The sequence below is a fragment of the Porites lutea genome, chromosome 4 (assembly GCF_958299795.1).
Source record: "Porites lutea chromosome 4, jaPorLute2.1, whole genome shotgun sequence".
NCBI lineage: Eukaryota > Metazoa > Cnidaria > Anthozoa > Scleractinia > Poritidae > Porites > Porites lutea.
Window position 1 is genome coordinate 42,133,258 of NC_133204.1, and position 23,991 is coordinate 42,157,248.

At 38.7% G+C, this 23,991-nt stretch overlaps 2 protein-coding genes across 3 annotated transcripts; one reads left to right on the top strand and one right to left on the bottom strand.

Annotated features, from left to right (window-relative positions):
• Window positions 1–647: 647 nt before the first annotated feature.
• Window positions 648–11,571, bottom strand: LOC140933659 (protein couch potato-like). Of its 2 annotated transcripts, none has more exons than XM_073383263.1 (13): window positions 11,337–11,571; window positions 11,158–11,235; window positions 9,217–9,255; window positions 8,156–8,170; window positions 7,220–7,282; window positions 6,082–6,214; window positions 5,872–5,938; window positions 4,653–4,737; window positions 4,278–4,426; window positions 3,597–3,669; window positions 2,742–2,782; window positions 1,564–1,673; window positions 648–1,177 (listed from the first exon to the last, which is right to left on the bottom strand). In XM_073383263.1, exons 1-12 carry the CDS (start codon window positions 11,364–11,366, stop codon window positions 1,598–1,600), a joined length of 849 nt encoding a protein of 282 aa, XP_073239364.1. In that variant the 5' UTR covers window positions 11,367–11,571; the 3' UTR covers window positions 648–1,177; window positions 1,564–1,597. The 2 variants fall into 2 exon arrangements, with proteins under 2 accessions (XP_073239364.1, XP_073239363.1); XM_073383262.1 differs by having other exon boundaries at window positions 8,156–8,290.
• Window positions 11,572–11,796: 225 nt separating this feature from the next.
• On the top strand, window positions 11,797–23,875 carry LOC140935753 (meiosis-specific nuclear structural protein 1-like). The gene is made up of 14 exons (XM_073385318.1): window positions 11,797–11,938; window positions 12,084–12,305; window positions 13,862–13,921; window positions 15,094–15,161; window positions 16,881–16,983; window positions 17,250–17,479; window positions 18,145–18,220; window positions 19,608–19,748; window positions 20,391–20,440; window positions 20,820–20,877; window positions 21,621–21,743; window positions 22,204–22,338; window positions 22,731–22,856; window positions 23,482–23,875. The coding sequence occupies exons 1-14, from the start codon at window positions 11,936–11,938 to the stop codon at window positions 23,590–23,592; spliced, it is 1,506 nt and encodes a 501-aa protein (XP_073241419.1). The 5' UTR covers window positions 11,797–11,935; the 3' UTR covers window positions 23,593–23,875.
• The last annotated feature ends 116 nt before the right edge of the window (window positions 23,876–23,991 follow it).

A 23,991-nucleotide genomic window follows, 5' to 3' on the forward strand; every position in this document is an offset into this window, starting at 1 on the left:
TAGGACAATTTCCCGGTGAGGGTAAAATGTACAATGAATTTGTGGACTTGCGGAATGGCATGATATCAGTTATGCCGAATATAATATGTCTAATATTCTCTGAATGACCCAAGGAGATGTATAAGTAGTGAAGCGTGCAGTCTTTTTTGATTGCCTGATTCTGGACCTTGCAAGACTTACAAATACTTAGCATCCATACTAGACAGAATGCATTCACAGCGCAAAGTTTTTTAAATTAAAAAAAGAACGAAATAAATTGCCTTTGTTAAAATCAAATTTTATTTTTCTTTGACACCAGAACTTTGTAATATGGCAGGTGCAATAAAGTTTATATATACATTTTTGCTTTCTAGTTATCTTCAGTTTGCTGTAAAGCAGCAGGTTGTCATGACGTTTCATATAGATTTGGAAAAAGGGGAGAAGTACTGACGTACGCTGACGCCATCAAGACCAAAATTATGCGGTTTTTTCACGGCTTTCAACAAATCTTTTTTGTTTGCCACAGGCTGATTGCTTTTCCAAGTTACCAACCAATCTCATAGGCATAATCGACTGGTCGCTAAAAGTGTAGTAATTGGGGCTCGTAAAGCGGGTTAATTCGGCCATGCAGGGAAGATCGTGGGCGAACAAATAAACAATGCAAAAACAATGGTTTCTTTGAATACTTTAATGTAAAATATTAATAACAATATTTACAACTTACACAGAAACCTGTAAATAGATGAAAAAAATCACACATCTTCAAATAATTTAAAAACTGTACCTTCCGAGATCGATTTTTATTTCTGATATTTCTTAACCACGGTAAGAAAATAGCCGCTCAAGAAAAATAAAAGAAAAACATAAGAACTTTTTTGAGAGGACAAGACAAGAAGAAAAAAGACTAGCTTCTTATATCAAATTTTCAATTTTTGGAATTTTTATAAAAACCATTTTTATCCTATGGCTTTTCGAAGTAAAAAGATTGAGTTTCGCTTTTCAAAGTTATACTTTTAAAAGGCCAAAATTCTAGTCCACTTTACGCAAGAAAACTGGACTTTTTTTCATTCGTACAAAATATTTTCTTTTAAACCAGAGTTCTTGAAAGCTTCTGAATTTTGAACAGCTTGTGACTGGAAAATATATTACTTCTCAGCGTTTCACTGTTTCATCAATACACTCTTGCCGAAACCAACCCCTACAATATAAAAAATAAAAATATATGAATTCAAATAAAGTCTGATTTCACCTTTTAGTAACGGTAATTTACCTTACCAAGTTTTTCTTGGCAAACTAGATGAAAAATAAAGCAAATTTTACTTGAAGAGTCACTTTGTTTAAACGGTTGACGTATCTATTTGGTTTTTGAACAAGTCAAAAAACAACAACAAACAAACAAAAAAACGAAAAGCTAGCGTCTTGCTGACCATGTAGTATGGAAATTAATGGTTCCTGGCTACTGACGTTACAACGGTTGCCTTGCAGAAATCTTAAATGTAGCTAGGGGGATTATACTTAATAAATTAACGTAGAAACCAGATATTATTCTCAGAATATTCAAATATATCGGTGAATATATTATACCTCAATAAAATATGGCGTGTCCGTGACTCAGCATTCACGATTCACCCATTTTAGATTTGGCAAATTCGATTCTTATTCCACCAGCCTTCTCTCCTGGTGGCATAATTGTGCTAAGAAAAAGGGAATAGATGGAAAGTCATTAGAATTTATGAAATACTTCGGCTCTGTTTACACTCTACGGACAGCCTGTCTTGCCGACACGAAATCTATCTAGTATAGTATGAAAGCTTATCCGATTGTGACTCTCCACTTTAGAGACCGACGCGCAGCAGCTTCGCCCCGTTGCAGAAATCGCGCCCAAATCAGCGTTCTCATGTGTGAACAGAGGCCCTATCCGATTATCCCGTATGTCGGCAACAAAAGCTGTCCTGTATAGCGTGAAAAAAGTATGAGAGTTGGACTGACCAGCGTTGTTCGTAAACTACGAGTAGTCCCCCATTTTTCCTCAGGGATAGTAGAGCGAGCAAAAGGCGAGCGCGCGTGAAAATCAACCCACGCGAGAAAAGGCGACACGCGGCGGGGAGAGTTCTCTCTCCGCGCCACCTGTCGCCTTTTCTCGCGTGGGGTGATTTTCACGCGCGCTCGCGTTTCGCTCGCTCTACTATCCCTGAGGAAAAATGGGGGACTACTCGTAGTCTACATTGTTCGAAAACAAACTCTGTATTCTAAATTTGCATACTAAAGTGAAACTAAAGAGAGCCTGATGTAAAATCTTATTTGACAAAGTGTAAAATAACAATAAGACTATTTCAAGAGAGATGTCTAACTGGCAAGATCTCATCGAGCACTACGGCGTGAAGAAACAGCTGACATTTGTAGACGCCACCGCTGGTTTTCCCGCGAAATGACGTCTGAGAAATGAGCGCAGAAATTCCATACCGATGACGCGTCACTACCCAGATCGGGGAAGTGCTTTTGATTCGTTGAAAATTTGCTTCAGCCGGTCAAAAACACTGCCCAGTACTTGGCCGGGGGAAGCATCATCAGTATGGAATTTCTGAGCTCCTTCCTCTAACGTCATTTCGCCAGGTAATCAGTGGTAGCGACTTAAAATGTCGGCTGTTTTCTCTAGCTGATTGAAACACAATGGCTGAACATGGCGTTCACAGAAAAGAACTTACATTCTGTAGAGGAGAAAAACATTACATGCACATGTAAAGCACATCGGAGCTACTTACCCAGTAAGAATATGTTTCGCGAAGACTGCCGATTGAATATCCTTCAACAGAGACATTGTTTCCCTTAGTATTTTGTCAACAAACCCAAGAAGTTGAATGCACTTTACATTTTAATGAGCAACAGAACTCCGGCGTTTTATAACCGTGAAAAGACAAAAGGGACCCAAGGGTAACAAGACTGTGCGAAAAACCGATATGAACAAAACCCCTTCGTTGACTCACGGGTACCCAATGGATCTGCTGTTCAAAATATCTGTTCCTCAGGCAAATTTTTGCTGGCCAGGAGATATGGGAAAATTAATATGTCCTTGGAAGGAAATTGTTGCTGGGAAATAGACAATTCAGGGTGTCTGAGGGGATTTGAAGGTAGTATGTGCTATTTGCCAGAAACCTCTTCCCCCCCCTCCCTCACCGAAGGGCTTAATGTTGCTCTATGACCACACCCAAACTAGGCAGTAATGTCTGGACATACGTCTGCTAGGAAACTTCCCAGTAAGTCAGGTTGCAGGTTGTAGGTGCACCTTGCTGACTAGGAACTCTTCCATCAGACTTGCTGGAAGTGGGCCGTGGGGAACATTTAAATTTTTCCCAGAAATCTCCCAAAATGCTTAAAATGGCTTCAGAAACCTTTACTCGTGCTTAATTGTTGTTTTTAGGTGGGTGCCACCGTTGATTATTGATTTCCACCACCAAAAACTCAAAGGCTTTCGCGTTGATTGTGTGAGCCTAAGCATCAGAAGATCTCTATCAATTTCAAATAGTTGCTACACTGTACAATGCACACACGAGTGTTTAGTTAAGTTGAGATACCGGTTGAGACCGGTGCAGTAGGAAGAAAGCAAGTAAAGAATGTACCTGATATTCAACAAAACAGACAGGGCTTCCAGATCCTTTATCGTGAATTTTTAGGCGTCGAAATCCATGTGTTCTGAAAAGGTAGTTAAAAAATAAATAAGTGCATGGCAACAAATTTCGAATGGCTCAACGGAGTTCATGAACATACTGTGTATCCTGCCTTCTCTGTTAAAAAACCTTAGTATAAACCAAGATGGCTCTGAAAGAACTTTTTTACAGTAACTGAATGATTCTGGCGCGCTGATTGGTGGAGTACAGAAAATGGAAATGAACTGATGGTGCCGTGTTTTCTCAGGCTTTCTCGCGTGTGCGATTTTCCGAGGAAATTCAATGTTATTGAACTTCAGAAACTGTCAATGCTATTGTAAAAAATTGATGAATTGATTTCCATGGTCTGTACTCTTATCGACCATAGAACGGACGTCAAAATGTTCCAAACGTTTCAGGAAATAAAACCACTCGATTGCGGCTCGTGGTTTTGAACATTTTGACCTGCAGTGGGGCATTTGGCCGTATTGAAATGCTGACAAAATTTCGCAAGCGGTGGGCCATTCTGGAAATGACCAATACATAAAGAATTTTCTTGAAGTCATATGTCAAAAAAATCAAATTATGGGCATGTCTCCTCCCTAAACTTTACAGTCGTGGTAAACCTCATATAATCTTTTCCCTGTGATTTACCTTGCAAATATTTCTCGGAGTTGTTGTTCAGTGCATCCTTTTTCTAAGTTGGCCACGAAGAGTGTAGTACAAGGAAGATATCCTGTCATATCTCCAAGAGGGGCTGTTGGGGATGGTAATGGAATTATAGGATGATGCTGGGGAAAACCCTATGGAAAAATCAAGAACGAACAAAGTGAAAAAAAAAGAAGACAGGATAGACTCATATTGGGCCGCCACGTTGGAAGCCGTCGTCCCTAAGTTGAGCCCACACAGAGATGGCCGCGAGATCTCTCTCACAGACTTAGTTTTCCCTATCATAATGTACCTAGGATTAGTGCTGTCTCCCAGACCGTGAGAGTTTGAAGGTCTGCCTATGTGATGTTGGTAACTTACCTGCAGCTGTTGAATGATGGTCGGATGGTGATTAAAAGGATTATGCGCCGTCGCCGCTGCTACCATGATGTCATTAAATATTGGGCTGTTAATCAAAAGACAAAGAGAGTCAGTTAGAACGAAATACCAAACACATAGCTAGACCTAAAAGTATACTTTGGCTCCGGCGAGTCTCCCAGTACCAGTTGCATCAATCCCCTCATTGGGCGTAAATGCAAAGAAAATCCTTCAATAAGAACGACCCAGACCAGGTTTTATGAGCCCGCGAGACTGAGCACCCCACCCCAACCCCGACCTGGTTGAGCTCGTTGTTATTTATAGGTCTTTCAAATGCTAACGTCTGACGTTAATCCTGGTCAGACTCTTTGTTTCAGTCACGTCACAAGTTACCTTTTAAGCAACTGGATCCTGTAGCTCAGTGGTAGAGCAGAATCTGGACTAGTAAACAGAGGGTCACGGGCCCGACCCCCGCGTTGGAAAACTCGTTTTTTTTACGAGCTTCTCTTTGTCATGGACTAAAGAAACATTATTTCGCAGTTATTGATATTCTTAACTTTTTAAACTTTAACTGTATTACTCCAATGCTAACTTGTGGTAGTACGTACTTCATGGAGACGAGGCAAGTTGCTCCAATGATGTTCTCAGTAATGTTGGTTACCCAAATTTCGGTTCCGATTTTGGAAGAGGCATTTAAAGGAGGGTCTCAATGGGTAGCTTGGACGGTTAACGGTTATTTTTTTCCAATTTTGACGCTTGACGGTTATTATTGGTGAAAGTTTAATCCAAGAGAAAAAAAGGAAATATTAACAGCTTCTGTATAAATAAATATGGACAGTTGCGTTTTGGAGGTTTCCTTGGCCTTTCACATTAAATTTTCGAAATATTTTAAGATATAAGAAAGTTGTAAGGTATTGAAATGTTCAAAGAGAGTGCTTTTGAAAACTTGGCGCGCGGTTTTTCCAGTTCAGAGATTCTTCAGGACCCAAAAGTACGAGAAGATCAGTTGAAACAGTAAGATTTGCAATACCTTGAAACGCTTTGACGGTTAATATTACTCTGCATTTTTGACCTTTGACAGTTAAATTTTAAGCCTTTTTAAGGCTGACGGTTAACCCCATTGAGACTCTCGTAGAATACTTAAATAAGGTTTCAAGAAACATGTAATTTTTTTTTCAGTTGTACGGTTTATGTAAATTATCACTATTTTAGCTTCACTTACGCAGGGTACGCCAAGCTTGGTTCTGGAGGTGTTGGAAAAAATCCAGCTGCTGCAAAATCGGCTGGTACTAAAACACACGAAAGAATCACAGGAATAATGTATTGGTAAATGAACGAACGAACGAACGAACGAATGAATGAATGAATGAAAGGACTTTATTTCATTTCATGAAATATAATGAATGAATGAAAGAATTCTGAATGGACTTACTGAACTGAGGCTCCCTGGGAAAGAAGTGTGGGGCCAACACGGCTTGTTTGTTCACCGGTTTGGATACTTTGGTATTCGAACGAGCGAACTCCAATCGCAATGTAAGAGAGGCATCTGGATCGAATCTTACACCCTGGAAAATGCATACATGTGTCATATAAGGAAAAAGCAAAAACTACAGTAATAAAACCTTTATGCTAGCCAGTGAGAAAACAGCCGATATTTCGCGACCACAGCACTGCACTGGTTTATCCGCGAAACATGTAACGTCTGAGAAACGACTGCAGAAATTCCACACTGGTGACGTGTCGCTACCCAGATCTGGGTAGTGCTTCTGATTTGTCGTGTCGTGAGGGATATTTCCCTCAAGCAATCAGAAGCACTACCCACATCTGGGTGGTGAGGCATCATCAGTATGGAATTTCTGCGCTTGTTCCTCAGACGCCGTTTCGCGGGGAAACCATGCAGTGGAGGCGTAGGGAAATTTCGCCTGTTCTCTCACGCTACCGTTATGCTGTAAATAATAGGCTGATTTAGCATCAGGACGGGAACACCAGCTGACGACGACACGCCCAAATCAAACAACTGGCTTGACCAACGGCAGATCGGCAAATTGGGCACCGGAAGTCGCGTTTGGTCCTTTCCGCGCGCTTTCCCGTCGTCAACCGACGTTCCCATTCTGTTGCTAAGTCAGCCTAACATTAGTAGGTAACGTAACCAAGCAGTTAGAGCGCTAAGCCCCGCCAGAGTTTCGTGGTATCGGAACTGAATGCTGGCGGAATTTATTTCTTGGTAGTCCCTATTTCAACTAATTATTATTGTATTGTTGCCCACCTAGAATAGCTCCGCTAATTGTGGGTAACATAGACCTAACTCATTTGACAATTGAATAAACTGTTGTTGTTGTTGTTGTTGGCTCATACTTGTCCGGCATTGTAAATAGTTATCATTACCTTATTGCATAGAGGTGATGAGAACCGACTTTCATGCGATGCGCGCGCGGTCATTTTTTATAATACTGTTGATCTTACTTTGTGAAAATGTAACAAGACCCTGTCCTCATCGACGAGCGGAAGAGCCACTACCTCTGGCACTAACTTGATAGCGGCTAAATGAAATCATCATACAAACTTTTTACCTGCAATGAAGCTTTTGCCTCTTCAGCTTGTTCTCTATTCTCAAACGTAACAAACGCTACGGGCTGAAAATGGAATTGTTGATTTAGCTGTTAATTAAAAACAGTTAAACAAATGCGCTCATTTTGATCTTAATCTTAGAGTAATTTCCCTCTAAACTGATAAAAGAACGTGTTCTGGTACTTTTGTGGTTTGTCATATGATCGATGCTGCACGGTGTCTTTGGCGACGTGAGGGTGATTGCGTTATGGTTATAAAGGTAATGTGACATGATAACGAAAATGATGATGATGATATGTTCATATGTATTTATTTCATACGATCTGGAATGGCCCAATGACTCGATGACCCTTGAAGGTAAAAATTCACCAAGAGTGTAAGTGAATCTTATGTCCTATCTCGAACTTTCCCGTTGCATTCAAGAAAAAAAAAACACTTACGATGATAAAAGACCGCAATTTATTCACATTGACTGATAAGGTCCTAAGTTATTTAAAGAATTACTTAGGTCCCATTTATATGAAGTGTTGTACAGGGAATGAAGGTCATCATCCCAGCCGACGGTCAACTTTAACGAATGTATACTATGAGAAAAACGTTGACCCGTTTGCCGTATCTGTGAGTTTATAAGCCAAGACCTGAAAGCAGCACTCGCGCATGCTCTGATTCTGTCCTCTTGACCAAGTTAAGTGTTTATATTGAGAAAAGTTGGTCTGGCTATAGGGGAGTGACCCTATCATCGAAAAAGGGTGACTCGGCTAGGCGGGTTACCTTTCTAGCCGAGCCAACTTTTTCCGTTGTTTCTCACGTAAACGGTTTCCTAAGTTTCGTAAGGAAATGTAGGAAAGTTGGCTCGCAGAGGGTGGCTCAGGTGGGCAATTTACCCGGGATAACTTTTCTCCATATAAATGGGCCCTTGGAATGCAGGTAATACTCACCGATTGCGTTTTTCCCTGCGGTAAAGAGACAAAAGGAAGGACAGTTTCATTAGTAGCCGAGTTCAGTACAGGTGCTGTGCGTGCTGTGTAAGGGACAATTCGCTTCCTCTGTGCTCTGTTGTGTAACTTAGATGGCTATAAAGAAAAGTTTTTCCATGCATGGCAGTAAAAACACAGATCACCGTTATCTATGAATCTTTTAAGTCAGTCTTCCCGTTAATATCTGTATTAATTTAGCACGAAAAAGAAAAATTTAGTTTTATGTAAAAGTTTTTTTAATATCCCTAACAATGTTATTTTTCGTAATATATTACTGCCAACTTGCGCGATAAGTTTCTCCATGACCTTAGCAGGCTGTTCGGAATAAAATCGATTCAGCTAACTTCACCATGAGAATAATTTATTATTTTTTAAAGGACAATTATTTACTGTGTTTTCATCCTGGCTTAGTGAGAATGTTTCTCTTAAGAGATTCTCATGAAAAACACTAAAATCATGCTGCGTGAAGTCATTGGGTCGATTAATATAGTTAATTACTTCCCGCTAAGAAACTGACTGACAATTAGCGTCGACTTTTGAGAATATATCATCAGCAAAACTGCTGGTCATGTCAATAATTCCGTGGTTTATGCCTGACATGAGGATGATATGAGAGTGTAAAAAACCGTTTCATTTATCGTAGGCTTGAATAAAAAAAGATATAAAGGCGTCCAAGCACTGAACTATAATTTGTTCTATGAGGACAAGGTCCAAATAAGGAAAACTAATTTTCAACTTAACAGCACAAAAGAATCCACGGAGCAATTATGTCTGTTGTTTGTAAAGGCAGTATAAATCATTGAAACTTGCATCCAAAGATATCGTGCCAGGGATATGGATTAGTTGTCTTAGATAATCCCACAAAAACCGAGCGGCGGTTAAAGGTTTGCGGGGTTTCAGCAACACAGGTTCGTTGGATGTTCTATGTCAATTCAAAATGTACCTTGAACACGATACAGACGGATGAATACTAACTCAACTGAGTAACTACTTTTTATGCCCTGTAATTGTATTCTTCTTACTTGTTTATCCGTGAGCTTCAACAAGGATCCCTCGTAACCCTAAAACGATGAGACAGATACAGCAAGCGGGGTTAGCTTTTCTAACCACACACACTAAAAAATAAAACTACTCTAAGCTTTGGGTGAAAAGTGTTAAAAAAAAGTATAATTAACGCTTGAAAGCTTTCAGGTTGGTTTTTGGCAATGTCGATGAATCACTTAAGTTAAGAATATCGATACTCAAGAAAAATGAACGATTGCGTCTGTTGAAAGACGTCAAAGTTTAGATACTTATTCTGTAGCACTCTTGAAATGCTGGGAAGTTTATTTACGAACGCGGATATCGTTTTGCGGGATGTGTGTGGTTTTTATATTAGACCGTAGCTTGAAAGTGCTGTATATTGCCTTTGGTATCAAATTGTTCACCATTCTTATGCAAAGAGGACAGCATCGAAAAAGAATCAATTGATTGCAAGACTTGACAGCAATACAAGACAGAATGCTCTGCTAAGACACTAATTTTTGCTCTCTAAATAATAAATGCATTTTTTGTCGAGGACTACAGTTGAAATAATTACATGAGTTTGAAAAAAGAAGAATAAATTGCTATAAACGAAGCAAATTATGATAATCAGGAAGTCCGCCTTAATGATAACGAATACTGTATTATTCTCTTTTGGCTCTCAGACTTATTTTGATATCTCGTCGATCGCTGAAAAATAAAGATCTACCGTTAAACAAAAACGGCTTAGTTTTTAAGACGATTTCAAGCATAAGATTATAAAAATGGTGTTTTTTCTTTGAAATAAGTTATGACATGCACATTGTGCGCTTTTCAGCGTGTGGTGAATTTGCTGCAGGTTATTTTTGAAAACATTCGAAGAACGAATTAATTCTTTTCAAATGTTTACAAATACTAGTATATGGTATTTCTAATGGCTTATCTAAGAATTGTCTTACGTTTAAGAGTATATTTTGACAACTTGAAAGCAATGTCAGATCCTATGTGAGGTGTAAACAAATTTTGCACTAAAACACATGAATTTATAGTTCGCTAAAATGGTAATAAAGTCAGTTAAGATGCGAAAAAAGGCGAATTTGAAGCAGATGTATCTAAAGTTGGCCATAGTCAATAATAATATCTGATGCAAATATTCCAGCCACACACTGTTTAGATAAGTTTCGGCCTATTCTTTCTGGACACCTAATTAGCTTGCCTTGTCCTTAATTGCTCTAGGAATCATAAGCTAGCGAAGTGATAATTACGCTTCGATTCAATAAACTATGTAGAATTCCGAACGGTTTTCACTTGCTACTAAATGTAAATTCTTGAATTTAAACTGACTCCGTTACTTTTTCACAACCGGCCATGAAATTTCAGATCATGTACATTCCTGTAAATACTAACGAAGAACTCGTAAGCCGCTTCTTTGTTTTGTGTTTGCATATAAGATGAGTTGGGTTAACACTGTAAATCTCTTCGCTTTTATAATGGCCGCTCGAGACGCTTTGCAAATATTTGGCAAAATCTGGGGTAACTGACTTCGCGAATAAACGAAGTTTGTCAAAGTTATCTCTTAGTGCACTAATGAGGAAATTTCAAAGCTTAATGGCTCGTACAAAACTTGTGTACTCTTGTTATCTGATAAATGCTTTTCGAAGGGTAACGAAGGCTATTCAATATTCATTCGGCTTTCTTTCAAATCGTAGATTGAACCCTGCGACCTCGAACAAGGCGATTTCAAAACATTGACTGACGCATACACTGTACTTAACGGTAACATAAGTTTACTTAATGTTATTTCGTTTTAGCTGATTTGTTTAAGAAAATCAAACTAAGGCAGGGACCAGTAGAATCCCATTCAAATTTAATGCTTTCTTTCTCGGCATTTTCAGCCGTGCTATAACCGATGTTGAAAATATCAGCGGCACAACAGCTGAACCGAAGAAAGCGCATCGTACCTTGAAGCCGCGGAAAAGAAGGTAGATTTCACGTGGTTTTACGTCTATGGGCAATCCGCTAACGAACAGAGTTCGAACCTAGGAAGGAAAGAATTTCAATGTTACGGTCGCTAGGGTGTGGGGATTCACTACCTACTACCTCTATACGCTCCAAATCGCGTGGCATAACTGTTCCAAACCTCGTCATCAGAAGTCGATTTGGAGTCCATTGCACCTCACTAGTGCTGTGCGCGAGTTTCGCTCAGTTGAGTGACAGTGTTAGTGCCTTAGGTGCAGAGGTGCTTGTAACGTGCAGTGTAACAACATGGAAAGCATTACAACCTTCTACAATATTAAAATGGCCTCTGCTATTCTCCCGCAGCTGCATGAAGCAACCAACAGGTAACTCTGCATGACGTAAGAATTTTCTTTCCCGCGTGACATTCCATTGCAAGTTCGACGTGAAAAGAATCCCACTGAGACGCTTTAGTCGTCATGACAACAATTTTATTTAAGTGGAAAAACTATTGTTTTCGCGCAAAAGTGCGGGTAAACAGGTGTCCAGTCACTTCAGAACCGAAAACTGCTGAGGAACTGGGTCGAGTGCGGGGTATTGAGCATGTAAGCGAGGCTCTCTTAAAATGGTTGTTACAGCAACAAACAAAATCTCGGAGCGAACGATCTGTGCAAAAGTCTCTCCTGTATTTTCCGTATTTAAGTGGATTTCGGTGGTTTTAGAAACCTTTGTAGGAATATTTGCACGGTGTTTAGTGTATTATAGCTTTTTAAATTTTCAATTATGGTGAGTTAGGTCAAGTATCCGTTAAATTTATCAGTATCGATCGAGTTGTCTTCTTTTCGACCATGGAGGTTAAGGCGTTACAGATATTAGGACTTACTTCTTTCACGATACATGTGAACTTGATGATTTTGCAATGCACTTTCAGGCCTCTGTGCGTCGAATGAACCTTGGCCATGCCCAGCAGCAGAAACTTCTCGCTGAGAACAGGAGAAAAGAGATCGCCCGAGAGGATCAAATAAAGCGAATCAACCAGGAACGAACATTGGAAGCTAACATGGCCAGTGAAGAAAGGATAGAGAATAAAAGATTTCTAAGAAGACGTCGTCAGGAAGAAACCGAACGAGAAATGGATGAAGCAATTAGAAAAGTGAGGTTCCTATGATATTATTCTAGAAATGAATGCATTAGCTAAAATATGAGATAATGCATGTGGTCCATTTAGTGTGTAAGTGCGATATATATGCTGTACATCAACTTACATCAACAAACTTCTAAATAATTCTCCTTTAATGGACCATTTTCTTAATTAAGAGGAAAGTATAAAAAGCTAAGTGCAGTGGTAAACGCTTAAAGGGGAATAATCACAAGTAAAATGACATTTGAACATACCGTTGCTACTTGTTTTGTACTCATATTGATGGGTATACGGTATGCACTTTCTGTACTGTCAATCCATCTTGTTTCGAATTAAGACGGTACCACACCACTCCAGTCAAGGGTTGTGTACAAAAACCTGGATTGGATTGCGCGAATGGGATTGGACTGGCAATTCACTTTAATTACCCACCAATCCAATCCAATACAACCAATCCAATCTGGGTTTTAGCCCCATTTGAGTGTATAAACAGATAAATATACAAATAACCATACCTTGCTCCTTTTTGAACCAGTCCAATAAGCAGCTTGAGGCATTGTTCGAATTCGTCTCTACTGACGCCCTGAGCTGTTGATCGGACTGGTTCAATCTAAACTATCATACAACAAACCCAGACAAGACGTAAGCTCTGGTCGTTGGTCCTTCCAAATGTGACTTCGCCTCCCCGATCAATGATACTTCTATACCTGTTTCTGTACACCAGAAGATTTTGGGAGTTAAACTCAGGACAAAGTGCTAGCTTTCAAGGAACATATTTCTTTTCAGTTGGGAAAGGTGTATGGAATGACAGTGGCACTGAGAAGATCAGGTCACTCTATCTCATTTGAAACTATGGGGACATACAAGGCATTTATCCTGCCTCATTTTGAGTACTGCACATGTCTGCTCTTGGGAATTGGGAAGGGTGCACCCCTGTAGCTTTTAATACACCATTTGATACATACATTGATAGCCATCCTTAGCCAGCTCTACCATAACTGCTAACATAAAATAAGCACCTTCGAACAAAATTGTAAAGCATCCGTTTCCCAGTTTTGAATGACATTGAATGCATATTTAAACAGGTTTAGATCTGTGAAACGTTCAAGCTGTGTGATGTAGTGGAGCATCTGGGATATTTTGATGGCATCGTTCCCAGTCTTGCGTGTATTCTGACGAAACAACATGGTGTCTGCGGTGGAAAATATCCCTTGAAAACCCCTTGAAACTCCATTTCCGAGACTCTAAATTTCAAAATATCCCCAGATGCCGAGGCCCTCAAGAACTTGTGCCTTTGGTGTGGGTCCCAAAGTCGCCTACTATTCATTATCAGCCTGCTGCTTAAAAACTTTTTGACAGCCCTATTGAACATGTATTTTCTTTGTGGAAAACCAGTTTGGCTGCAACCTGTAAAGGACACAGCATAATATTGTCCACAGTTTCACAGAACCTTAACCTCTTGAGCTTTATGCTATAAAAACTGTTTAAACGTGGTGACATTTGTTTTGGAGTCACACTTAGGAAATTTGTAGACCATATTAATGTGAAATTCTACTTTTTATTCACAGCAAAAAGAACAAAAAGAACTCCAACAGAGGCAACAGGAGCAAGAGGAAAGACTTGCCAAGGTTTTATTTTATCTTGTGATTTTCAATTTTTCATTGATGTGAAGTTTATGTTTTGAAATTATTCACCATTTTCACATAGACCATAATGCACCTTGGTTACCTGACAAAATTTTGCATCTATCATTTCCAATTTCTCCTGGGCATTACAGTTATCCCAAGAGAAATCGAAGACAATGGCTATGCAAAACTTTGGGGAGTAAACAAGATGCATTATGGTGTATATGAAAATAGCAAATTGTAGTTTTTATCAGCCTTTATTCAAAGCAAATAATCTTTTCACAGAGAAGCTAAAGTAACTAAAATCATAATTTGGCTAGTTAAGGTTTGCATTGCTATGTTATCATTTAGGTAATAAGCATATACCGGGTAATATTATTTGAAAGAGGAAGTGCATGTTGTATGCATGTATGTTGTGGTTCGATTTGTTTTAAATTAAAGTGAAAGCTCTTTTAATTAACAGCTCTTCTTACAGCCACCCTGTTTCAACTCCTATACAAACTCTGTATTTTCACATTCCCGTAACTGGGTGGACACATTCCCATGAGTGGCCACAGACACTGTCAGGGTTTACAAGTTCAATTTTGGCTTTGCTTTTAAACTACAGTAAGCGCACAACCGAAATCAATCTGAAAGTTATATTTTGAACTCGCTGTTCGTCACAATTTATTAATTTATATTAATTTGAGTTTTTTTTTCACATACTCACCTGGTGACAGTTAAAAAAAGACCACCTGAATTTTATGCCTGTGCCTATAAATTACATTGTCATCACAACAACAGCATAGCTAAACACTAACAAAAAGTTGCTTACAAGCCTCATGTTTATTTGTAGCTGGGCTACCTCCCATAAGCAGCCCTTTGACCCAAACACTTCTTGTGACTGCATATGAGCAATATTCTCATAAGCGGCCAGCTCCAGTTACAGACTCCTTTTTCACGTCCTGAGCCTGTCCGCTCATGAGAGCTTCCACTGTATGTTTTCCTTTGTCTTTAGGTATGGTAGTGGATGATAATAGATTTAAATGAAAAAATAAGTAAAATAAAATAATAATAATAATAAAATTGGAACCCAGGATAAAATATTTGAACCACAACATGTACAGCTGTAAATCAAAAATGGAGGTTTAGCAAGATTCTGATTCCCTTTTTACCTATCATTGATTCTTTAATAGGAACTTGAATTTGTGAAACTTGAAAGATGCAGAGAAGAAAAGCTCAAGCAGCAGATAAGAGAAAACAGGTCAGAAAAGTCATAAAATATTTGGTCAATTTATGCCTTTTTTTTCATAAGGCAACTAGAATTGCTGGAAGGGAACTTTAACTGGGCTGCTAAGAGGTGATTTTTTTCTGAGGGGAGGGGGCAGCTGTACACAGGCTACCATGAAACCTTGTTGCTGACCATTGTATAACATACAGTGTAGAATCTTATGTGAGAGTGAAACATAAACTCATTTGAACATTGTACCCTTGTGGAAGACTTTCGTAATTATGTAATATTATCACTTAGGTTGAGTGAGAGATTGAAATGCGAGAGAACCTAGGAAATCTGTGACCTTAAATTTATTAAAGCAAATCTGTAGACAGCCATATTGAGAGTGATCCACTTTATTTGTCAGAAACCTGTTCACGACAACCTAGACTATACAGAATTATTGTACTGCAAGAAAACGATAAGTTAACCAGAACAGACAGCAAACAGATTTTAGGAGAAAACAACCCACTATAAAACCCATCGAGATACACGGGCCTTATTCAACCGAGACTGAAAGAGATGATCAATAGACAATAATCTAAAATTTATGGTTGACACAAAAACGCATTGTGCCACAAGATAAAAATATTCATACGTTCCAAGATTCTTTCCTTTTAATTTGTTATCTTTCTTCAACCTAGAAAAGTTTAAAGATTACTCACAGGTTTTTTTTCCATCGGTACATACTTCAAAAAATGTAAATAAATCAAAATGGTCAATAACAGATTTTTTAAACCATCATTTGAGTCTGGGACAAAGTGCTGATGACACAAACTCAAATGTTGTTTTTTGTTCAAGCGATAAATGACCTTTATATAGTTTTAAATAGTTTTAAAAAACCCTACATATACTTTACCTCCTCATATTTACAGTCTTCGTATTCAGAACGCTTTCAGTAAAATATCAGTTGTGTACACAAAAAGGTGTGCATGTTGAGCGAGCTGTGAACTTTCAAAGTTTATCGAAACTCGCCAGTGCTAACGTCAGTTGTGCTTGTTGAATTGGTGGAGACACAGAAATTAGGAGAAGTATAACACTCGATCATGCACAAATTTAAAGATACAAACAAAAGCAAAAACTCTAGGCCACATTGAGAACAACTTTAAGCTCTAGGACTGTAAGTCACCAAACCTTGTACTAGTAAGTAACTTGCCTTAGTACTCTATTTCTCTCAAGTTGGTATTTGAAGCTCCAGGTGAAGCTTTGCCGCTTATTTGCCGTCTCACCAATGAGGCCATGAGATGAACTTGTGTGTGAAATTCTTAAAGTTCCTGTTTTCATTGGACAAGTCTTCTTTATATCCTAATCCAAAATTTAGACCTCTGAAAAGGCTTGTGTTGCATTAGACAGGAAGAAATCAATCTTTAAACAGACCCTGCAAAGATGGACAAACATGCTTTATGGATCACTCAACGCCCTCTGAGTTACTGGGTTAATAACAATTTATTGATAGTGTTCATTTTTAGATGGAGGAAACTACCCATGAACTTGACCGTGCCTTGAGGCAGCCCAGTTAATGATGCTGGTTCATGATTGGTTGATTAACAAACGTTGCTACTTGTGTTAAACAGTTCATGTCATGTTGAACGTTGGAATAGGTCTTTCAGCATGTTAAATGTTGTTTTGATGATGTAAACTTTTTATTTGTATTTTGGGGTATATCGTCACCTCAGTCTATAAAGTTTCTTTAATTGTTTTTCCTTACAGTGTTGAATTGAGGGAGCTAGAGGCAAAACTTAAAGCTGGTTACATGAATCAAGAAAGGGCAGCACAACTGGCAGAAAAGATGGCAATGGCAGTAGACAGACAGGTCAGAAATTAATTTACTAATCAGGCAAGCGTAAAAGTGAAGCTCAGTTCATGAAGAGACACTACTTTGTGCAACACCACAGGAAGTACTGAAAGTAGATATCTGCATTCATAATAATCTTCCAAGGTGCCTGTCCCTAATGAAAGACCCTTTAATGTCAGAAGGGTTGCACTTTAGCCCTTGATTTTAAATTAGTCACTGATGTACTCATGCAGAATAGCACCCCGCCTCTAAATACAGGTATATTGTTTTTTTTGTGTGTGTAGAGGGTAGATGACAAGATTAATGCCAAAATGGAAGAGGAATACAAGCGAGCTCTTGAGGTTGAGAGAGAGAAGGAGGTCAAACGGTGGGAAGAGAGTGTCAGATATCAGGAGCAGCTTGAAAATCAACTGTTGGAGAAAGAGCGCAGAAAACAGGAGGCTTACGAGGAGTTCCTGAAGGAAAAGCTCATGATTGATGAAATTGTTCGCAAGATATATGAAGAAGATCAAAGGTATGTGCTCATGTAAATTCCTGACTGGTTACATGTATAATGTAGCTCATCCAGGGCTGAGCGCCAGTCTTTGGTAGCTCTGGGTTCAATACCTGTCTGGGTTTTGAAATAACTGTGCTGTTTTGTTTCACACCTGCAAATGGTTAGAAATTCTAGTCTTCTTTCATATGGATGAAAAACTGTAGTCTTCATCTCACAGGACTTCTGTGATCTGACTTGATATGTGATGTGTAAAAGAAGCCCTAGGGATGGAAAAATCTCTAGCAGTTATCACCCCACCTGTCTGTTAAGTATTGTGGGAGTGGGTAGAAAGACCACTTCACATGGGACCTAGGAGCCCCACTTGTGCCTTTTCCTTTTTGGGACTCTTTATGAGTATTTTCGACTATTAAAGTTGAAGTCAAAATGATCACTGTTATAAAAAAAAGTGATCTTAGATATTGAGGCCGTGATCCCATTGCCATTCTGATCAAAGTTGACAAGGCTAGTTGTGTGATGACAGCAAAGAAAATCCACCAAAATGTTTTCACTTGCATATTTATTATTAAAACAATTGCTTTTTTATTTTCTCCTGCCATCAGCATTATTAAAGATTTACTTCATATTAGGACTTGGTTTTATGGATAATTGTGCTTAGAAATTTGCTGCCTGTTTGTATTCTTCAGAGAGCTTGAAAACAGACTTGAGAAGCAAAAGGCTACTCAGAGGTACATAGAGGAATTCAAGACTAAGCGAGATGAGGTGGGTACTCAGTTTAATTTAAGCCCCAATATCCGCATACAAATTCTCCAAACTGATCTCTATACATTTCCTGTAAGAATTAAAGGAGGGAATTTGATAAAAGATCATGGCATTTTATCTTTGGTGATCATTTAATTAATTCTCATAACTTCATCTCTTCACAATGTATGGATATTGTTAGGAGAAAGTTGTTGTTGGTCACTATTGGCACTATTAATTGTGTAATACGCTTTTTAGTTGTATATGTTGTTTAGCTTATCTTGGCGATGAACCAAATTTGAACAGACTGCAATAAGTAAGAGTGTGATTGTCGTATGGTCAGTCCAGCCAAAATGTCAGTTACCAATATTCCCAGACATGATGTTGTGCAGACTGTAGTATGTTTATAACTCTTATCTCCTCTGTTAGCAAGCAAAATTTTAAAAGATGTCTCATCCGAAATTCAATAAAGTTTTTATGGCTTGAAGGCAAAAATTTATGCCAAACAAAGTGAAGATCAGATCAGAGCTAGCAATTTTTTAGTTATGCTACAGTTCATTACCAAACGATTTACTAGAAAGTTATTGGTTGTCTTTACACTAGGCTGTTAAGTAAGACTTAAGAACTGCTAAGTTTTACTTAACCAAAGATGAAGGCCTAAGCAACATCTCAAGTAACTTTACTTTACATCTCATTAAAGTCAAAAAGTTGAAACGATTCAAGAAAGTTTCAAGTGACTTGAAAACCATCTTTAAAACCGACTTAGCGAACTTGCGGTTTCCAAGCTTTGAGAAGAGCGAAGCATGTCAATCAATCTTAATTATGTTGGGAAGGAAAATAGGCTGAAGTAAACCTGAGGTAAAAAAAGGAGGGTGGGTGTGAAGCTTTCTTTTGCTTGAAGAATTTAAAATTTTACTTGTCTTGAAATATTTCTTAGCTTATTTAGGTTCTAGTATAAAGACTACCATTGTTAACTACGACCACATTGCTTAATAGCTCTAGGACTTACATGTAACTGGTTATCCAAAACTGTTAATAATAATGCTGCTGTAATGACAAAAATTTCATTATTAATAATAATTATTGATTAATGGTGTAATTCTTGTCATAACAGTGGCATTAAATGGCAAGCCTGATTGTAATGTGTCCTGCAACTCCATATGTCTCAGCGAAATTTTGTATTTAATGTGATTAGAATTATGAAAAAGCAATAACGACATAAAGAAAACATTTGGAAGCGAACTATTAACAATATCATTATACAAAATTTATTTTATTATCATTATAATTATGATAATGATGAAAGTAGTACTGTATAATCATTATCTTTTACTGCTTGGTAGAGCACCGTGATGACAGTCTTGTATTCAGTGGTTCATTCCGTTGTTGTCTATATTTCACCTTTCAGTGGAAGGAGCATGAACGTAAACTGATGGAGGAAGAGAATGAACGAATTCTGGAGTTTGCAAAAGTACAGCAACAGCGGGAAGAGGACAGAATGGAGAAGAAGAGATTACTGGAAGAGGGCATGGCAGCCGTGCAACACAAGGTAAATTCTCGTTATCTCCTGTACGTGTAATGAACTCTTGAAGGGAAATTAACACTCGCAATTGCCAACTCGCAAAATGCGTGGGGCTTTTGGAAGTTGCGATTCAAAAGTATATCCTTTAGACAACATTTGCGAAGAAACAACTCTCCAGTACCAAAGTACTGGCATAGAAAGAGGGTAGACATTATCGAACAGTTTTGTGGGAAAAAGATATACTTGCCCTGAATAATACATATACGAGACAAAGAAAGTGGATTTGTGACAGGCGTGGCCGTTAGTTTTGGTGTTGAACCTTTGTGCATTTAGCTGCACTTTTCTGGGTTAGCAAAAAAAGAGATCTTGTCTTTTGTAACACAATGTTAACCATCAGTGAAAAACAGAGCTTTCCTAAAAAAAATGGCGCCTTATACAAAATCAACCTCTTCTTTGCCAAAAATTTACGGAACCACCCATTTTCTTATAAAAAAATTCTTGAAGGATTTACTCGTTAGAGCTAAATTATAAAAGGTTTACATATGGTATCACGCCGGTAGAGATTGTGCGGCCTGTCACCCCTTCCATCTCAGACTACCTTTGCTCCACATTCGTGGCATTTAAAAGAGATATTCAATGTTTCACATTAGTCACTGTGTTTGATTCTAGCTGTCCAAACAAATCCAAGAAGAGGCTGAAGCAAGAGAGGAGATGGAAAGGTAATGATCGTGCAGTTCACAGATCAATATAACATGCACAAGTTTTTGATATGAGACATTGTTGTTGCAAGCAGTTATCAGTGGCGTAGCTACCTGTACGCACGGTAAGCATGTGCGTACCTGAAAAAGTCGGGGGTAAAAAAAAATAACAATATACAATAACAAGCGAACTATCTAAAATAAGCAAATAAATTAAAACGCTGTAAAGCGTGAAAACGTTGTTGTGCAGGGGAAGGTGGTGGGATGGGGGAAGAGGGATTTGGAAACTTGTTCGTACTTTTTGAAAAAAATCCCGGCTACGCCCCTGGTTATGAGATTTCATTTTTCACATCATTGGGTCGGAGAATAGTTTCTGAAACTGGTCTTTTTTTATTCTTAGAATACGAACTGAACTTTATCTTGAAGAACAAGAAGAACTGGAAAGACAAAAGGAAAAGGTAAAAATAAATAAATAATATGAAATCCACTTTATTTGAGTGTCAACGTATTTAGCACGAAAGTACTAATTGGGCCGGGACACTATTCTTATGTCTCCAACTTGAGACGGGGCCGCCCTTTTACGTGGTCATCCGAGGCACGCGAAGGTCCAGCCGCTCTGCAGTACAAAGGGAGTACCTTCATTTCTCAGTTATTTTTTAGACTCAGAGTATTGTTCCTGCACCGAAAATCGAACCCGCGATTCCGCTCTGCAGTCAAGCGCTCTACCGACTGAGCTAATTCTGCCGCGGTTAAAATGGTTCAAATCAAATACTCGTTCGCTAGGGCACGATTTCGTTCCGATGATTCCCCGTGCTTATGCAGTTTATTCATTTTTTCATGTTGTGCTTATGCGTTCAGTTTGGAGAATTTTCTGCAGGGTACAGTTCTTATCTTGCCGCTCGACGTACAAAGGAAGCGGGGCTAGTCGATCAGCTCTTTCTTACCGACAGCATTAGCATAAAAATTCTTCCTCCATCTTCCGTATCGTTAACTCCTTGAGTGGTAGAGAAAAGACGTTAAAACGTCAAGACAGTTTCCGCATCGTCTGTGATCATGTCCTTTATTCTCGTAAACTCTTTAATGTTACAAGGAAAAATTTGATACTCATTATACTTAGGCTGTCCTCTTTAGAATTCTTCAGCATAACCAGGAGCTTGCTTGTTATCTATTTTAAAACACACTTTGCCTTTGTTTTTTTCAGATGGCAATTGAGAACAAAATTCGTCAACGGTTGGACTTACAGGAAACTCGCCGACAGCAGCTCCAGTTTAAGGAGCAGAAGCGGCAAGCAGAGTTAGAAGAAGAGGAGGAGTTTAGAAGAAAAGTAAGGGCAGTTACTGCCATGTAATCCTTGTTTAACTCTCCAAGCTCCAATATTCACATAAAAATAGTCCAGACTGACTTTCGTACTTTTCCTTATATTTAATGAATGAGTTGGGGGGAATTTGTTAACAGATCAAAGCACTTTCCCCTTGGTGGTCAATTAATAGGCCACTTCCGAGTTCCAAAGACCCTCACTTTCAAGATGAGGCCAAGCGCACAACCTTTGTTGTGAAAATGAGTTTTATTTGCATGAGAATGAAAAATCATTTCCATATGAAAGGCTGAGCACTTAACCTCGTTTTGATACAGGGGCCCTGGGGAACTGGGAAATGGCCTATATATTTGTTATTGTTAGGAGAAAATTGATGTTGGTCACTGTTGGGGCGTAAAAGGTTAAGACACTTTGCTCCTGGATCCCGTTTCAAGCGGTTTAGTTTAACCATTGATGCTTCTTCTTTTAGATGCTTGAAAAGTTTGCCGAAGACGACCGCATCGAACAGATGAACGCACAGAAGAGGCGAATGAAACAGCTAGAGCATAAGAGGGCCGTGGAAAAACTGATTGAAGACAGAAGGATTCAGTTCCAGAGAGAGAGGGTAAGGCAGCACTGATCCGTCAACCGTTAGACTACATGCAGCCCCGTAGCGTAACGAAAATCTTCTTTGGTAGACCCTTTTTTAAACTTACACTCGACGGACTAAGAAAAAGGAAGAGCTGTTCGTGGGCGCCATCACATCTTTTTAGTAGTCAGTTATTGGATGAGGCTGAGTATGATATGAAGAATTCTGCAGATTAAAGGGGGTGTTATCCTCCAAGGCCGAAGACCTAAGAAAAGACCAGCTGAGAAAAAAAAAAGAACTGTTCGTGGGCCGATCACTCCTTTTTAATTTGCAATATCGGAAGGAAAATTCTCTTTCCTTCCTCCATGAAGTTTTTTTGTGGTAAACGTAAGAACAATGGGGTTATCATGTTTCAATATTCTTTTTAGGAAGCAGAACTTGAGGCTCGCCGTGAACAAGAAAGAATGGAGGAATACAGGCGACAGATTATTGAACAAGAAAGACAGAGACTGCTTAAGGAGCACGCTGCCAATCTACTGGGCTTTTTACCTAAGGTGGGTGTGTCCGCGGTAGCGAGCTGCCCACATTATAATAACATTTGCGTAAATTTAAGAGAAATACTACCTCCTTGCACTTCTCTCGTATTTTTCCGCATGCTTTAGAAATACTTATATACCCCAACGATGCACATCATCGCTCATGTTTAGAGTCTTCACAGCCAATATTTTAACTAACAAACCATAAATGACATCCTGAGTTAACTGACCAATTAGGTCAACAACCAGGGTTAAGTACCATCAATTGACCGCCCACAACTCACTTTGACTCTGATCAATCAATCAACAATCTTTATTTTATACTCGAATTGAAGATAGCACTAAAATACTAATATCTCCGAGTAAATATCAAAACGTCAGTTACTGTCAGCAACAGTCTTTTTCCTGAATACACACCCCCGGACGATCATGTTCAATATGGGTTCATTGTTGATGCATGGTCTTTGAATCAAATAAGCAAGTGTCCTATTTTGTTTTAGTTGTCTTTCTGTGCTCAGTCGGACGTGCGTATCCCGCCCGCTACCCCTTACCCCCTCCGTTTATATAGCGGTTACACTGTTCGAGGAACAAACATCAAGAAGTGATTGTCATTTACCGAGTGCTTGTTGGTTTTTTTCTACAGGGGGTGTTACGTGATCAGCGGGATTTGGAGTTATTTGATGACCAGTTCAAAGATGCTTACACGCCAAAGAAAGTTGGATACTTTGATGATGATGACGACGAAAGTTATTAACTTCCTTACTATGGATTTAGAATTCAATGTTTAATTAACCCCTTGAAAGGTTTTTCTGTTATCTCGAAGGGTTAAAAGCACAGTTGTAAATCACAAATCAGTTGTGGCTCCTTTCGTTGATCAAATGAAATTTAATTTTTCTTTTTGACCAGCCTTTTTAAGTTACCTTGAGAGACTGTCAAATAAAAATGATATCGATTCTTCTGGTTAAGAAACTAGGTCAGTGTTAACTTGTAAATACAATTGTTGAGATACTTGTGTAGTAAAGTTAAGAAATTTGTAATTGGTTTTCTTTTCTTTTCCGAAATGTTTTTTCGCATTCGAATGGTAAAATGCAATAATTGCTGGAATTAATATTGTAAACCAAAGAAAAGATTGGGAATGTCAACTTTCCAGGAT

Coding starts and splice junctions, on each gene's coding strand:
- LOC140933659 (XM_073383262.1), bottom strand. CDS start 11,366: ATGGACTCCAAATCGACTTCTGATGACGAG. Junction 7,283..8,155: donor CGCAGGGAAAAACGCAATCG/GTGAGTATTACC, acceptor TTCCATTTTCAG/CCCGTAGCGTTTGTTACGTT. Junction 5,939..6,081: donor TCCCAGGGAGCCTCAGTTCA/GTAAGTCCATTC, acceptor CGTGTGTTTTAG/TACCAGCCGATTTTGCAGCA.
- LOC140935753 (XM_073385318.1), top strand. Junction 16,984..17,249: donor CAATGGCAGTAGACAGACAG/GTCAGAAATTAA, acceptor TTGTGTGTGTAG/AGGGTAGATGACAAGATTAA. Junction 17,480..18,144: donor ATATATGAAGAAGATCAAAG/GTATGTGCTCAT, acceptor TGTATTCTTCAG/AGAGCTTGAAAACAGACTTG.